Here is a 15363-nt window from a genome sequence, read left to right on the forward strand (position 1 = left end):
TGTTATGACACTTCGTTCCACACTTTCCACCGAATTTTTCGCGAAGAATTAAAAATATTAAGAAATAATACTTCATTCCCTCGAGTGGGACTCGAACCCCCAAACGTCGAACACCTTTGTGTCCCTGCGCCACGACGGCCTCAGAGTGAGTGTGAGAGTGTTATTTGATTACTGCTAATTAGTTCTATGATATACCTATCGGCCACTAAAATATTGAAACAATAACATAATTAGCTCTAATAATAGCGCGCGATAGCTTTAGCCCTTGGCCTTTGAATTTGAATAATAATTATGTAAGTATATGTTTATAGGCTATTTGTTCAGGTAACTAATAACTAGATTGCGTTACAAATGACATTTAAATTTATCTTATCATCTTTTTTGGAATCAAATATTTTTTTAGATTCACGCTATATCCCGCACATAGTACGAAAGGCAGATAAAACCTGAAAAGGGAACTTAGTGTTAAGACACTTCCGTTCCCCATTTTTCGAATTCCAGAGGAAATGCGTGTTGAATGGCGGTAGATGGCGATTTTTAAAACAAAACCACTATATCATATAAAAATACACGTTTATTAGAATCAACCTTAGCATAATACAAAAATGTGCATTTTTAGTCTTTAAAAAAATATACTTGTCAGTACAGATAAACTAGTAAGGATTATTTAATTATTCTATACTACACTTTATGGTTACATTACATAAATGTAGTGACCAAAATTTAAGTAACAAATTTAAGTCTCAACTATTAATTATTTTAAAACTTAAAGTAACATAAACATAACTCTAAAATATCTTATATACCATAAATGCCATACATAAGAAATTGTAATAAAGGAAACAACTCCTAAAAACTAAACAATATCCTTATCGAGTTCCTAGTTTATAAAGTGATAAAATGCACTGCAGTATGGAATTTATTCCAAAGCACTGTTAGCTTAAATGTTTTGGACGGATTAATTTTGAGATTCTCTTGTAAAGTTATATTTTTACACTAATCTAACTCGTAAAAATAGTTTTATTTCAATATCATATTTCATAACATTGAATTACAAACAAACACTGGCACAAAAATATTATTCTTATCTTCATTGAAAAAATATTTCATTAAAAAAAATAAAACAATGTAGGTATATAATGGAATGATATTGCATATAATGGAATTAGAAATGAATGTATCACAGTGTTTACTACTATTGAGACATTTATATGACATATAATCAATTCATACAACAAATTAAAACTGTAAAAATTACTATACTAATATGAAATTATTATTATATCTAAAAAAATATCAATGTCTTCAATGAAAGCATTCCGAAGTACATTTATAATATAGAAAACGTAAAATACATAAATGCCTTGATTGTGCTAAAAACATATATGAGGCCCATATACAATAATTATTAAGACTTTTGCAATATACATTTCAAATGAAACTGTATAACTGGATCAAATATACCCATGGCATGGATTACTGCAGTCATTATAATAGCGCAGATATATTGCACAAAAAATATTGCCTTACATGCTCCATAAAGTAGCATAAAGAAATGTTTGCAAACTGCTAAACAGGCACTATGTGTAATACATATCAATAATAATAGCAATATTTCATAAATATAAGTAGATATCAAAATATGCATTTAAATATCTAAAACAGTGAAACCATTTCTAAGAATTCTAATATTAATTTTAAAACTTTTCATGAAAGCTTAGTGAATAGTGTAATGTTTCGTTGCACAACATCTTAATAATCTTTGTCTATACTGGGGTAAAGAGGCTTTGCTTTGCTTTTTTAAGCTTGTGTGAACTGTAAAATCCACCAAAGATTACATTTAAGTGATTAATAATTTAATTCCTAAAGTAACCTAATTGTTGTTGTTGATGAAGCTGGTCACGTAACTGATGCAATGCATGTTCAGGCTGACTGTGCTGCATTTGACCCACCAAGTTCTTAGCTTCTGAACGCAATTCATATAACTTACGTGATTCTAAGAATAATAATATAGCCGCAAGACCTGTAAAGTTATGCTTAATTTTATTTAAAATAATTAATTTTCAAGCTTGTTAAGAATATTCATATTTTTCTTCATATTCATAAGCAAAACAAATTAAAAAAAATTATATAAAATTTGATTAAGAATTGCATGGGCACATACTCTATAATTATGATACATTGATGTAGTTTGTAAGTGTGTATGGGGCCCCAAATACAATTGTGAATGAAAAGAATAAAGTTGTTGTGGTGCAAAAGCTTGCATATGTCAACGTTGTGGATTCGATTCCCACCCAGTTTCATTTCTCGATTCTGGAAAGTGCCTGGTTGGCTTCCACTACTCAAAGAAATTACGCCAAAGCAAAGTACCAAACAGGAAATGATTAGATTACATGGAGATAATACCAATAATACAAACAACTACAGTAAGCCTTTTTGAATACATTAGTAGTGTAGATATATACTCACCAAATAAAATAAAGGCAATTACTGCAAATGCATAAGACCAGGATAAAACATTGAATGAGGGATAGAGTAACCAGTCCCTGCGATAACAATTGCCTCCAAATATAGCTACAGCCAGAAACAGAAATACACCTGTAAGAGACAAAACATAAAAAAAATATTTGACATATAAGTAATATGTAAGAACTAAAATCAGTCTCAATTGCCCTAATTTTGTTTCTCCTACAGTATATAAGCTTGTTGAGTGTAATGAAATATATTATATTTAATTAATATTGAATATATATTTAATATTATATATGTATTCCATTTCCTTGAGTGAGTATCTAAATTACAACTGATAGTATTTACAATTGCATGGTCTAACTGGCCTGTATTATATATTTTTTATTTTATTTTTAATTTGTATCCCTGCTTTTGTTGCATGGTCAAAAAGAAAGAACTGAGTACAGTGTATGGCACATGAGACATTCTAAGTTACAGTGGGTCATACCAATAAACATGGCCATCCTTAATGAATGGACTATCCAGGCAGGTTTTTTTTAAATTAAATGTACTTCCTGAGATTAGCTTTTCCAACCAAACAAACAGTTACTTTATAATATTGGCTTATAACAAATATACAAAAAATATGTAAATACTTACTGGATACTGAAACCATAACAAAAGATGTAGATACAAATATCCATTCATATCTTAACACAGTTCTCAAAGGCCACCGAACAATGACACAAGCAAGAAGGATCTGTGCAGTAAATGACAACATTAGTCCAAGAGTCACAAATGTTTGCACAGCCATTAGCCAACCGGGTAGAAGCCATTCTCGAATGACATAAAGTTCCTAGAATAAAATAAATAATTACATTGCATTACTGAGCTGAAAATATATATTTCAATTTTTAATAACTACTTAATTTTTAACTTACTTCACCAAAGATGTAATGACATCCAGTGAAATATTTATCATATTGAAAAGATGGAAATCGGAAGCGATCAAAACAATACTCCCACAAGCCCATGTGTTTGAATGAAGAAAACATTTCTGGATACGATTCGATCCAATACGGTCCAGCAAATGACAATAATAAAAACAGTCCTGCTACGTACGTTATTGATGCTCCTATTAATGTGGCATCTGGAGAAAATTAATAATAAGGTATCAATAACTATAACTGTACAAATTATATAACATGTAAGAAAGCTTTATTAGATATTGTATCAAATACAAATACTTAAAGGGCGTGCCCATTAACAACTTACTTGAAGCCTTAGGATATTCATTATCGGCTGCAGTCATCTTATCGCTTTATATTATTTGTTATTACTTAACCTTTCATAAATATTCAGTTACGATATGCTATATATCCAATTTTATTTTTTGTTTATATGTTAAATAGAAGCGGTGTCTTAACGAGACAACGAGAAACTTTGACAAGTGTTGACTGTTGATATTTTATCGTTAGTGAAATTAACGTCATTGTCAAAATTTAAATGTCTAGTTTGACTGTTCAACTTCTATACTATTTTAAAGAATACATAAACGCCATATATCAAGAATTCAATTCAATTCAAAGAATACATACCTACCAAAAACAGAGTCAATAGGGATGAATGGAAAGCACAAATCTAGGAAACTTCTTTAATTCTTATCTATATCTTAATATCTCATGATTTGTCGTTGCTCTTATTTTTTTTAAAGAACAATACTTTTTATACCTGAAAGCTTTGTATATGCGTGAAGTAAGGAAGAAAAATACGTTTGAATGTCATCAGTTGAACTCCGTTAATTTATGTTTAATTAAAAATATAACGTTTTTTTACACATAAAATTTATATACACATTTTATATGCGATTTTTTATTTACATAAAATAAATTAGCTTCACGCTGTATTCCGCACATAGCTGAGTAGGCAGGGCATTGCGTGTTAAGTGGTGGAACACAATGCCGCCCTTCGCCTACATCAAAGCGAAGAAATGGAAATATACACTTTAAATAAATATTTCATTTCCTCGAATGGGTGCACCCATAACCAGTCAGTTAACAGTCACACTGTGCCGCTAAAACAAATATTATTTTACCTTTCACAAAGAAATTTCACATATAACAGTTATAAAAATATTAATGAACATTTATTGCTCAAAATAAAATAATAAAACGACTATATATTATACCAAATATTTATTTAACAATGCTATACATTTTAAATATAGAAAAATGGCAGCCATAATAAAAAGGTCTTTTGGACGGACACATTTAAAGTCATTGTTGTTATTTGTGCTTATTCTAACTTAATAATAATCCTCTTATGATATAAAACATATTTAATATTGTGATCATTAAGATATCAAGTTAAAAATTATAAATAAGTTGTATATTAAGTGTTAACCATTGTCTAAAAGAGGTAAAATCACTATTTATAGCATAATTTAACTTTTAATTAAACTTATGAATGAATTATTTCTTAGTTTATTATATGACAAAAATTAAATTTTTGCTCAAACAAGAGCATTTTGGACGGAATTCATCACGAACAATATGTTAAGATCTACATTTTTACGAATAATTCATTCACGATGTATAGGTACTAAATAAGCAAAATAATATTAAAAATTATCAAACATAGTCAAATCAAAATTAAAGCTATAGATAAAAATCGGTGGCATCAAAGTTTTTCTTTCTTTTATTGCTGATCATTTTCAATCAAGGTAAAAGATGCATTTGCCACAAAAAAGTTGGTTTTGTATTGCTAAGTATCTCTTTATAAATAAGAGAAATATTTTTGAAGGCTTGATCTTATTTTTCTTTTGCTACAAGTCTACTCGTAAATATGTATAATACATGTACATATCTGTACTACTTTGTGCAATTTTTTTTATTGCTATTTTGAATTACTAATAAGGGTAGTTTTCGATTACTTTTAAAAACCCATAAAATATGTAGTAGTAGTATGTAGTACTTAAAAAAAACAAAAAAAAAACATTTGCAATTTTTCACTTCCTTCGGTACATTTCTTAGGTACCATCAATATAAGAATAGCATACTTAATATTACAAAACATTTATACTTATCAATAAATACATGTATTGTAGACTTTTTCTTTATCCATTGTTTTTATTATATTTTTAAGTGTTCCTTTTGCTCTTATGCAATAAATAAAAAAGTTCAATTATAATCTATTATGATTCAGTTTTAGATAAAAGTAAACCTATAAAAGATATTAGATATATTGAAATGATAAAAAAAAATACATTTTACATAAACCTTGGTATGTAAATTTATATCTACAATTACTTATGTTATATTATTTGTAATATTCAATTTCAATGCTACATACAAAGCGTTGTTTTGCAGTAGGCAAGGATATTAAAAAAAATATTCTAACTTAAATAAAGAAAATAAAAAATAAGAACAATACATATACAGTACTGGTTGAAGGCACCTTATTTGAACATTCTTATAATATTAGGGTTTAGATTCATACTCTAGTTCAAATCGAGCTTGAGATTCCATCATTTGTTTGCGTTTCTTAAGTTGGATATTCGCTTCGGTGAGAAATAAAGCAGCGGTTACAATGCAGGCTATTGATCCTACAACTCCAAGGCCAAATGACCATCCTAGAATAACATTGTCAAATTAATTAGTCAAAAATATTTTTTACATTTTAATGTCGTACTGTCGTTGTTGCATACTGAAGGAATGCAATATCAAATATTTTCATTTCTATCACTGTTCCGCCACTCAACACGCAATGACTCATAAATTCAGTGAATAGTGGGGAACGGAAGTGTCGTAATGGAGAACATTGTCATAACACTAGGTTATCTCTGCCTACTCTGCTATGAGCAGGATAAGGCGTGAAGAAAAACAAACAATATACACAACCTATACCTAAAAAATTAACATTATATTAACAACATACTATATTTTGTTCCAGTTATTTTTACTACTTATTTTCGAAAATGCAATATTTCGCCAATCAAATGTTAGTAACCATACCGTATATCTAAACTGACAGCCACAGTTCTAGTTCTCAACATTAGTCATTTCCCATTGGCCTCACGGACTGACTTGACCTCAATTACTCATTGTAAGTGATAAAAACAACATGAACGACCTACAGCTCAGAAATTTGTAACATTTTCCCTCCTTAAAATTAATATAGTTGTTTATATTTTGTATTGAAGAATAATATTCATTATATCCATACCTATATTATAAATTCGAAAGTAACTCTGTCTGTCTGTCTGTCTGTCTTTTCCGCAATCAGGGCCAAACCGCTAATTTAATTGTGATAAAATACTCATATAGAGATACTTGAGGGTCCCGGGATGAACATAGGATACTTTTTTTTCTCATATTTGTAATATTTTCGTTATATACCAATATATTAAAATAATTAATTTGACAAGGAATTTATTCCGCCATGTTAATAACAATCGTCGCTACGCGTTGCTAAGCAACAGCTTGCAAAGTTTGCTGTTTTAAGAAAACGTCACCCACAGTGAGTTTGCTTAATGCATACATGGTGCGCGCCGATATAGATTTATACAAATCTCTTTATACAAATCATTAACAAAAATTAGATGATTTCTATTATTTGATATTCATCCTTATGAAAATAAATTTAATAGTCACTTTTAGCATTTCATCTAGATGGAAATTATAATTTACTGTATAACATTCTAATAAATAATTAAGATGTGACTGATTCCAAACGACCTAGCCTTCGGGCGGCATAGTATGAGTATGACCGATGCGAACGGGCGGATGACTTTGATGATTTTGTAAATTTTTATAGATTTTCGAATTACTATTATTTTTTATGTAATTATTTGCTGCTTATAATTAATTTATCTCAGTTCGGTTATCTATACCGATGTTATACACTTAAAATATCGTAATTTTAATCATTTGAGATTTTATTTAATATTGTTCGCAAAAATTAATAATTATTTAATATAGAAAAATGTTTAGTACGCGCGCACAGCAAACTTTAGGTTTTTTTTTCTAATATTAAGAATTTCCTTTAGTTACTTTTACTTCTTTGGTTTGTTCATTTCGGTTACTCAGATATTTTTTCTAATAATAAATCTCCACTTATTATTATTTTTTAACTTATTTTAATGATTTAGGCTTATATTTTCGCGGGCGTAGCCGCGTCCGGGCCCACTAGTTTATTTATAGATATTTAACATTTCGTCACTTAGCGATCGCAGTGCAGTAAGGTGGCCTCTGGCTGTAACATGTGATCATATGGGTTAAAGCCCCACTCGAGGGAATAAGTTAAATTAATTCATTCCTCTACTCTCGTAGAAAAAACCAGCCAAAATTTGACGATATGGAAAATTTTTACTCTAATTTGCTTTTGCCATGTCAAATTATACCCATACTTATTAGCCCCGTAACCCAAAAACAAAATTAACCAATAACGTTGAGTCTGTTAAAAATATTTGTCGTTTTTGTATGTTTTACAATATGAAAATAATATTATTTTCCCACATTTTCTCAGTTCCATGTATAATTAAACGAAAATTAAAAAAATATATCACCTAAATAATTATTGTTGTGATCCGGCATCCATCCATCAGTGTTGCCCAGTGAGGCAAATACAATAATTGCTATTGCGCCACTTATTCCTAAAAGAGGACAAAAACAAAAGTAAAAATATAGATTAATTTTTTGTATATATACTTATTATATTTTATCATTTTATGACGTACCTGCTCCCAACATAATAAATCCTATACTTCTAATCAGCATTACATATCGATTTTGGTTTGGTCCAAAACATAAAAAGAACACTATCACCAAAACTGTTGATATTAATACTCCAATTAAACATAATGTGAAAAAGAATTGAGTTGCTATCATAAATCCTGAAAATAAAATTAAAAAATAATTATTAAATTCTCAATATACATATGTTCATGTGACTGTGATAACAATAGGGAGTTTTTTCCATGTCTAAAAACTAAACAATTGAGAGCTAAATTAATATAATTTTATAATTGACATTCTGTTAATTGCCTATTTTTATATAACATCTAATACATATTGAGGAAAAATCTTCTTGGAAAATTTCTACATGAAGAAAACTCATTAGTAAATTTAGAATATTGGAGAAAACATATACCTGGCAGTAAATAGCCGCGAATTTTATCATAACCGGTGGTAAACGGATCGTAAACCCAACGGCAACCTACAAAAAATCGTCTTTGATAGGAGTCTAGTGGATCTGGCAAAGAACGAAAACAGTGGCTCCATAATCCCAATCTGAAATTTTCATTATATTTATTTAACGTGACACTATGCCGATTAGGAAGCATCACTTACGTAAGTACGCAAAGATTGCAGATTATATTCTCACACAGTAATATGTACAAGTTAAAAGTAAGCTAGACACTACTATCTACATTCTAAATAGTATATTTTAATTATTCATATAAATTGAAATCGTCGTTGTCAAGTTGTATCCCGCATATAGCAGGGAACGGAGAGAGAACGTAGTGTCAAAACGTTCCGTTCCCGACCATCCGCCGAATTCTAGGCATTGCGGGTTAAGTGGCGGAATTTCAACTCCGCGCTTTTTTTAGTACAAGAGCGATGAAAATGGAACATATTAATAACTAAGAATTCATTCACAAGTAGAGATCGTATCCACAACCGTATGGTTGTGCAACCGTGGACACAATTGTTACAGTTGCGTCCATATCTTTTAACTCACCTGTCCAATTTGGCCCCTCGTATTCTATAGTCACTGACGAGCCAGTTAGGCGTACCAAAAGCCAATGCCACAGTCACAAGGGCAATGACAAACACAATTATTCCACAATTACCTGCCAGGCTTCTTTTTTTCATTTTGGCTGTAAGAAGTCACCATAGTCTAAATAATTATTTAATTGAGAGCATAGACCTCAAAACTACGAAATGGAGAATTCTCATTGTTTAATTACAAAAATATGTTTACTTTTTACTTATAATTTTTATATGTTATTCCACAATTAAGAAAAAAAGTTTTGATGCAGGATTTTTAAAAAAGATATATCATAAAATAGAATCTTAAATAAAATTTATAAACAATGTAATGTTTTGTTTAGAACATAGCATTGTTCTATGAGCTGAGCCGAGCTAGAATAATGAAGGTGGTATTCCACAACTCAATGTAAAAGAGAAATAAATTGTGGACAAAATTATTTCAGTTTATTTTTTTGGTATATCAGTAGTTCAGTAGTAGTTCATATTCTTTATTAATCAAGCAGAAATTTATACAATTATAATGAGGTTTTTGATAATTGAATCTCTACTATATAAAGAAGTGCAATTTGAATGTTCTTCAAGTGTGTATGCAATACAGTAGTATTGCATACCAGAATAGACAGAGGGAATCTTGTGTTAAGACACCTCCATTCCCCATTTTCTGGCTAATTTGCTATGGCATTGCATGATAAGTGACAGAACTCAACGCCATATTTTGCCCTTACCAGAATGAGAAAATAAAAATATGAAATATTTTATTCCCCCAAGCACAAACAGAACCCACAATAGTCACAAGCTTGCACCGCTGCACCATACCTGGTCTCAAGCTTAAAGTTAATTTGTAAGCTTGATTGTTAGCCCTAATAATTATAACAAACTATTTGTGTAACACGGCATGGCATTCCAAGGCAGAAGCCTTGGTACAACTATTAATGGTTTAGGTTTAAAATAAACATTTATTTTTCTTGAAGCCCAAGGTCTTGAGACTGAGATGAATAACTAACTTGAAATGTTTCGCAATACCCACTAAATGAATGGTAGACACATTTGTTACATTCACAATGCTAAAATGTTCACACACTTTGCTTATTGTGGGAAATACTGGCAAAAAAATGTATAGTAGTACTTAAAATGTTTCATATTTATTTATCCAATTTTTTATTATTAAACACAAAATTAATTGTTTATTTTTCTGATTATCTAGAGTTCAATTACTGTATGTAAAATTAAATAGATAATTAAGAAAATGGTAGCAATTTAGTTTAGTATTTAGTTTTCGTTATTTTTACATTTAAAATATAAAAGCTAAAGTCTGCAACATTACCATTCACAATATAAATCAACTCAACTTAATTAAAGCATTAAATGTAATGTATATATGTAATAATCCTAAACTGCTACAGCGGTAATGTAGCTATACTAGCTAGCTAGCTACATTGATATACTAATGACTGACATTCGTTTTAACAATGCACTAATCTCAAGAATTACTAATTTCAATTAAAAATCTTTTTACATCAGATAGTCCATTTACCAACATAGGCTATATTGCTTCAGCATACCCCACTCTATGTTTGAGTTACCTTATGCACTAGTTAGTTACATTTATATTAATTAGTTACTTTTATATTAATTTATTAATACTTCAGGTAGGCATCAACTACTGTATAATATCAATATTCCAATTCAATATCCACATACTTTCCGTATGTAAATTTTAATACCTTCTGTAACTATTTCATTTATTACACATAGGTAATGGACTAAATAACAAATGTAAAATATATAAATATAAGTGATTTATAATAGTTTTATAATATGTGTAAAATATTCATTTTGTTGACAAATATTTGAAAAGTTTCCCAAGAGAGCAAAAGACGTCATGTTAAAATTTTATATAAACCAAAAAACAACTTATAAACTAACACGTAATATAAATACACATAAAAAAACTAAATGTATCTTAAAATAAACTTACCTTTTATTTTTAATAGATATTTGGAAATTTGTATTTACGGCGTTTAGAAAATACTTTTCGTACGTGTTATCTTTTCGAAATAGTAGCAAATAAGTAGATGACTTTTACACTTATAATTAGTTTCTAGTAAAAATAAAGAATTATATATAGTAACTTTGTTCTTTAATAGGTAAACTTTAAATTTATATCAATTTAAAGGGTGGAGTCATATTAACGCTTTCGATACGAAGCACAGTTGACAGAATGACAGTACCTATGTATGTATGTAGTTAAGTTGTTATACTTAAATTGCTGTCAAAAGTCAAAACTGCTTGTTGATTGTTATTTATAGCATCATAGACAATAAATCTTAATTCTCTATCAGTTTTGTCATGTTATCTGTGGTGGTAAACTTTTTTATTCGTGTTTTAAATAAATGCATACAATATTCTACAAATATTAAATAGCTAATAAAATGTGACAACTACCCGAAACAAAAAAAGCTTAGGAATAATAAATATTCATTAAATTTAAATTTGTCTGAATTTTTTTTTGTTTCAATCTTGACTTCTCGTCGATAAGTACACCGTGTTAGTATTATTTGGCAAGAAAAATAATTTGATTCCTAAAGTAACATTTCGATGTGATTTTTTTTTATGAATATTAGTTTGTAGTGAATTTAATTTTTTTTTCGATATTTGTTGCCAAAAAGAATGGCACGCTGCACGACTGGTTGACTGGCAAGCAAAACTTTAATTTAAGCAAAACTACATTTTTTTTGTTTTGTTTTGAATATTTTGTACGAGCTTAAGTAAAACAAATGTAAATTATGTACTTATATGAGGTTGCTGTAGTGCAGTAGTGTAACGGAGAACGGAACGTCTGACTATTAAAGTGCGGTGCGGTTGTAGGTTTGATTCCCACTCAAGAAAGTGTATTATTTGTATGTTCGCGGCGTTTAATTCTGCCACTCAACACGCAATGCCTCCAGAATTAGGCAGTGCGTGGGAATGGTCTTAATACTAGGTTCCCTCTGCCTACTCTACTGTGTGCGGGATACAACGTGAAGCTGATTTAATTTTAATTCTTATTCAGGTTTGGCGTTGAGTTCGGCATCAACATACTATATCTCGAAAAAATTAATTTTAATATAAAAAGAATTTATATACTTATAAAGAATTTATATATTTATAAATTATTTTTACACTTTCATAATTTTACACCATTATTTTCGTAACCTCGCATCGCGTGGAATAAGAGAAAATGCTAATGATTAATTAAAGAAATAAAAAAACACTTCCTATTGATTATAAGTTTGTGACATCAACAATCAGGTTTATTACATGGCTAGTTTGAAAAAAAACTTAATTATTTTTTTTTCTTTTTCAGTGTTCTTTGAGCCAACAGATAGGAGGAAAGCAATAAAACCATTAATATGTAATGGAAATATTGAATATGCTTCACCTAATCTTGTTGAATTGAAAGCAATGGCGAATTTTTTGAGCCCTAATAATACCATAAAAGGAAATAATGAATTAAATGAAATTATTGATCTGTCTAGAATTGTGTTACAGTCAGTAAGTTTCTTATTAGTAACAAGAGGAGCCAAAGGTGTTGTAACAGTAAAAAATATTCAGAATAACAATATTACACAACTAGAAGTTCGAGTTTATAACGCAGAAATTATCAACTCAATTGAAAATGCATCTGGAGCTGGAGACTGTTTTTCTAGTGGACTTATACACGGCATCCTTATGGAATTGAATGAATCTCAATGTATAAAAATGGGCCTTAAAAGTGCCAAGGAAGCATTACTTAGTAAATACACTGTTCCTCGTATGTTTAATGCTATAAATAACTTTGATGAAGCAGAGTGTACTGTTTTAACAATATAAAACTATATTTATATGTATAATTTATATTGCTAGTAAATATAACATAATATGTAGTTGAAAACATTTAAGCTGTATGATGAACATACTAATAATGTATACACCTTAGTATATAATATATACTATTACATATTATTTTTTATAATGATTATTATAATAAAATGCCTGAATCTGACTGGCAACTAATTTTAATTTCTTTTTCAACCTCATAAGTTCTAAGAGAGAGCTCTCACAAAGATCTTAGCTGGTTGTGTCTATATGTTTTAAATCAAATGTTATTCCATTGTGGCACAATGGCTTAAAATTTAATTTAATTTTATTTATCTAGATTCTTTTAACATAAAATTTAAGTGGGGAATGGAGTGTCTTCACACTAGGTTCCCTCTGCCATCCCTGCTGTGTGCAGGATACAGTGTGAAGCTGATCTAGATTCATTTAAAATAAAATATCAATTTACTACCACTTTATTACTGTATTCAAAAAAATACATATATGTACATTTTGTGATTATTTTACAAAATTGTATTTAAGTAATAAAGCATTAATGTTAACAATTTGAGTTATTTTTGTATAAAACAAAGAAATACCTACCTAAAAGTGAGTGAGATTTGCAGTTTTAATAATAGTATTTGTACTCTCAGATATGATTTACAGAGTTATATAGTAATAAAAATACATTTTCTATATAACAGCTTATGCAACAATAAGTCTTTTGCTGTAGTTTTATAAATAATTCTAAAAGTCCATAAGTCATATATTTTTAATATAATAATATAAAAGTAACTATATTAAAGAAAACAAATTCATAATAATGTAAAAATCTTAAATGCTCTGATTAATATCTAAGTTTCTAAAAGAGATTCTTTAATTGGACGGATTACTTAAGCACTACAAAAGTACAAGATAACAAAATCTTCATACAGTATACAACTATATACATATTATATATCAGTATGTCCAGGATAGGCTGATTTTCTTTCACGCATGCTGTAAGAAGATGGTTCCCTACTCTGCATTTCATGTAACCTTTTATATTTCCGAACTCTAGCTTCAATAAGAAACAATATGCCTGCTGGAAAGAGAAATATAACTCCAATGACTCCAAGAGCGTAGGACCAGCCAAGATCATTGTGTTCCCAATTTCGCATCCAGTCACGTCCATCACCTCTAGCTCCAAATGTCACCACAGATATGATTCCTGAAAAGCCTAGAAAAACAATATTTATGTAACATTAAGTCTCATAATAAATAAGTTATTTATACAAATTATTTCATTAATATTACCTCCTATTACAAGAACTGTGCCAAATGTAATTAGTAATGTCACATAATTATCGTCATCTTCATCTTTATTTAAGTACAAATATGTTAAAAGTATTGATATTAAAACACAACACATAGAAATCGTGAAAAAGAACTGAGTAGCAATGAAAAATCCTGGGAGTAAAATGTCATGTATAATATAATATTCTTCTTCAAATATCCACCAACAACCAGTAAATATAGTATCATACCAATGGTGAACATCTTCAAATCCATTAAAACAGACCTCCCATAAACCTGAAAAACATACCCATGTAACTTTGGCTAATAAAATAATAGTTTAAGCATATGATAAGCAAATCAAAGTAAAAGTATTTTACCTATTCGTAAAAATTTTGGATCTTTCAATTTTCCATCAGTTACTAACCAATAAGGACTCAAAAACGCTACCGTTATAAATAAAGAAGCGAAAATAAAAAATCCCATAGCAAATAATCCTGTTTTCGATTTAGAACCCATAATGAAAGTTTTATAACATTAATAGCAAGATTACTAAAAGTGAGGGCCTAAATAATGGGTGTGTACTGTTGTGTATAAAAGAAATATAACCGATCTACAAAGACAAACTGTGCTATTTGTTAAACAAATTTGACAGACAAAAAGTCAGTGCTGTCAATATTGTAAATTAAGTTTTTATGAAATCTCGATAATTAAAACAATTTATATTTTAATTGATTATAACTATTTAACGGTACGATATTCATTTCTTTCTATATTCATTAAAGTGTTTCACTGTATGGTATCTTAGTTTAGAGTTTGATTCATTAAATTCTCCAAAAATACAATAGTAGTTTACTTTGTTAATATAAATTTAAATAACATTAGTATGATATTTCTAAATATCATTTGAAAATTTTTATAAAACTGGTAGATTGATTGATTTTTTCCAAAAAAGAAATAAAAAACAAAATATTGACGATATCAAAATTCATGTACCTTGTGTGTCCACCTTGTGTGTACCATGTCT

General features: G+C 29.0%; 4 protein-coding genes across 4 annotated transcripts in view; 1 reads left to right on the top strand and 3 right to left on the bottom strand.

Annotated features, from left to right (window-relative positions):
- LOC146534562 (uncharacterized) overlaps positions 1–13627 on the top strand; it is a 91431-nt gene extending 77804 nt beyond the window's left edge. Inside the window, exon 10 of the mRNA XM_085192843.1 lies at positions 12571–13627. Coding sequence (XP_085048969.1) covers positions 12571–13076 — 506 coding nt within the window. The 3' untranslated portion in view covers positions 13077–13627. The remainder of the gene's footprint in view (positions 1–12570) is intronic.
- pck (Claudin superfamily protein pickel) lies at positions 557–3934 on the bottom strand. The gene is made up of 5 exons (XM_085193169.1): positions 3727–3934; positions 3393–3601; positions 3112–3307; positions 2470–2598; positions 557–2023 (listed from the first exon to the last, which is right to left on the bottom strand). The coding sequence occupies exons 1-5, from the start codon at positions 3761–3763 to the stop codon at positions 1857–1859; spliced, it is 738 nt and encodes a 245-aa protein (XP_085049295.1). The 5' UTR covers positions 3764–3934; the 3' UTR covers positions 557–1856.
- Positions 4628–11454, bottom strand: sinu (claudin family member sinuous). The gene is made up of 6 exons (XM_085192848.1): positions 11203–11454; positions 9193–9331; positions 8602–8741; positions 8189–8344; positions 8018–8104; positions 4628–6082 (listed from the first exon to the last, which is right to left on the bottom strand). The coding sequence occupies exons 2-6, from the start codon at positions 9324–9326 to the stop codon at positions 5931–5933; spliced, it is 669 nt and encodes a 222-aa protein (XP_085048974.1). The 5' UTR covers positions 9327–9331; positions 11203–11454; the 3' UTR covers positions 4628–5930.
- On the bottom strand, positions 13522–14977 carry kune (claudin). Its single transcript, XM_085192847.1, has 3 exons — positions 14717–14977; positions 14358–14633; positions 13522–14280 (listed from the first exon to the last, which is right to left on the bottom strand). The coding sequence occupies exons 1-3, from the start codon at positions 14853–14855 to the stop codon at positions 14015–14017; spliced, it is 681 nt and encodes a 226-aa protein (XP_085048973.1). The 5' UTR covers positions 14856–14977; the 3' UTR covers positions 13522–14014.
- Between the last annotated feature and the right edge of the window lie 386 nt (positions 14978–15363).

Source organism: Heliconius melpomene, chromosome 11, assembly GCF_056956725.1.
Source record: "Heliconius melpomene rosina isolate 202511_hmr_F chromosome 11, ASM5695672v1, whole genome shotgun sequence".
Taxonomy (NCBI): domain Eukaryota; kingdom Metazoa; phylum Arthropoda; class Insecta; order Lepidoptera; family Nymphalidae; genus Heliconius; species Heliconius melpomene.

Bases quoted from the DNA above. Each gene is read 5' to 3' on its own strand.
- pck (XM_085193169.1), bottom strand. From the start codon at position 3,763: ATGACTGCAGCCGATAATGAATATCCTAAGGCTTCAA. The intron at 3,602-3,726 runs GTAAGTTGTTAA...AATTTTCTCCAG, and splicing joins TGAATATCCTAAGGCTTCAA to ATGCCACATTAATAGGAGCA. The intron at 2,599-3,111 runs GTAAGTATTTAC...TGTCTCTTACAG, and splicing joins TGTTATGGTTTCAGTATCCA to GTGTATTTCTGTTTCTGGCT.
- sinu (XM_085192848.1), bottom strand. From the start codon at position 9,326: ATGAAAAAAAGAAGCCTGGCAGGTAATTGTGGAATAATTGTGTTTGTC. The intron at 8,345-8,601 runs GTATATGTTTTC...TTTTATTTTCAG, and splicing joins TCGCGGCTATTTACTGCCAG to GATTTATGATAGCAACTCAA. The intron at 6,083-8,017 runs GTGATATATTTT...ATGTTATTCTAG, and splicing joins TCACAACAATAATTATTTAG to GATGGTCATTTGGCCTTGGA.
- kune (XM_085192847.1), bottom strand. From the start codon at position 14,855: ATGGGTTCTAAATCGAAAACAGGATTATTTGCTATGGGATTTTTTATT. The intron at 14,634-14,716 runs GTAAAATACTTT...TATGTTTTTCAG, and splicing joins TCCAAAATTTTTACGAATAG to GTTTATGGGAGGTCTGTTTT. The intron at 14,281-14,357 runs GTAATATTAATG...TTGTTTTTCTAG, and splicing joins CACAGTTCTTGTAATAGGAG to GCTTTTCAGGAATCATATCT.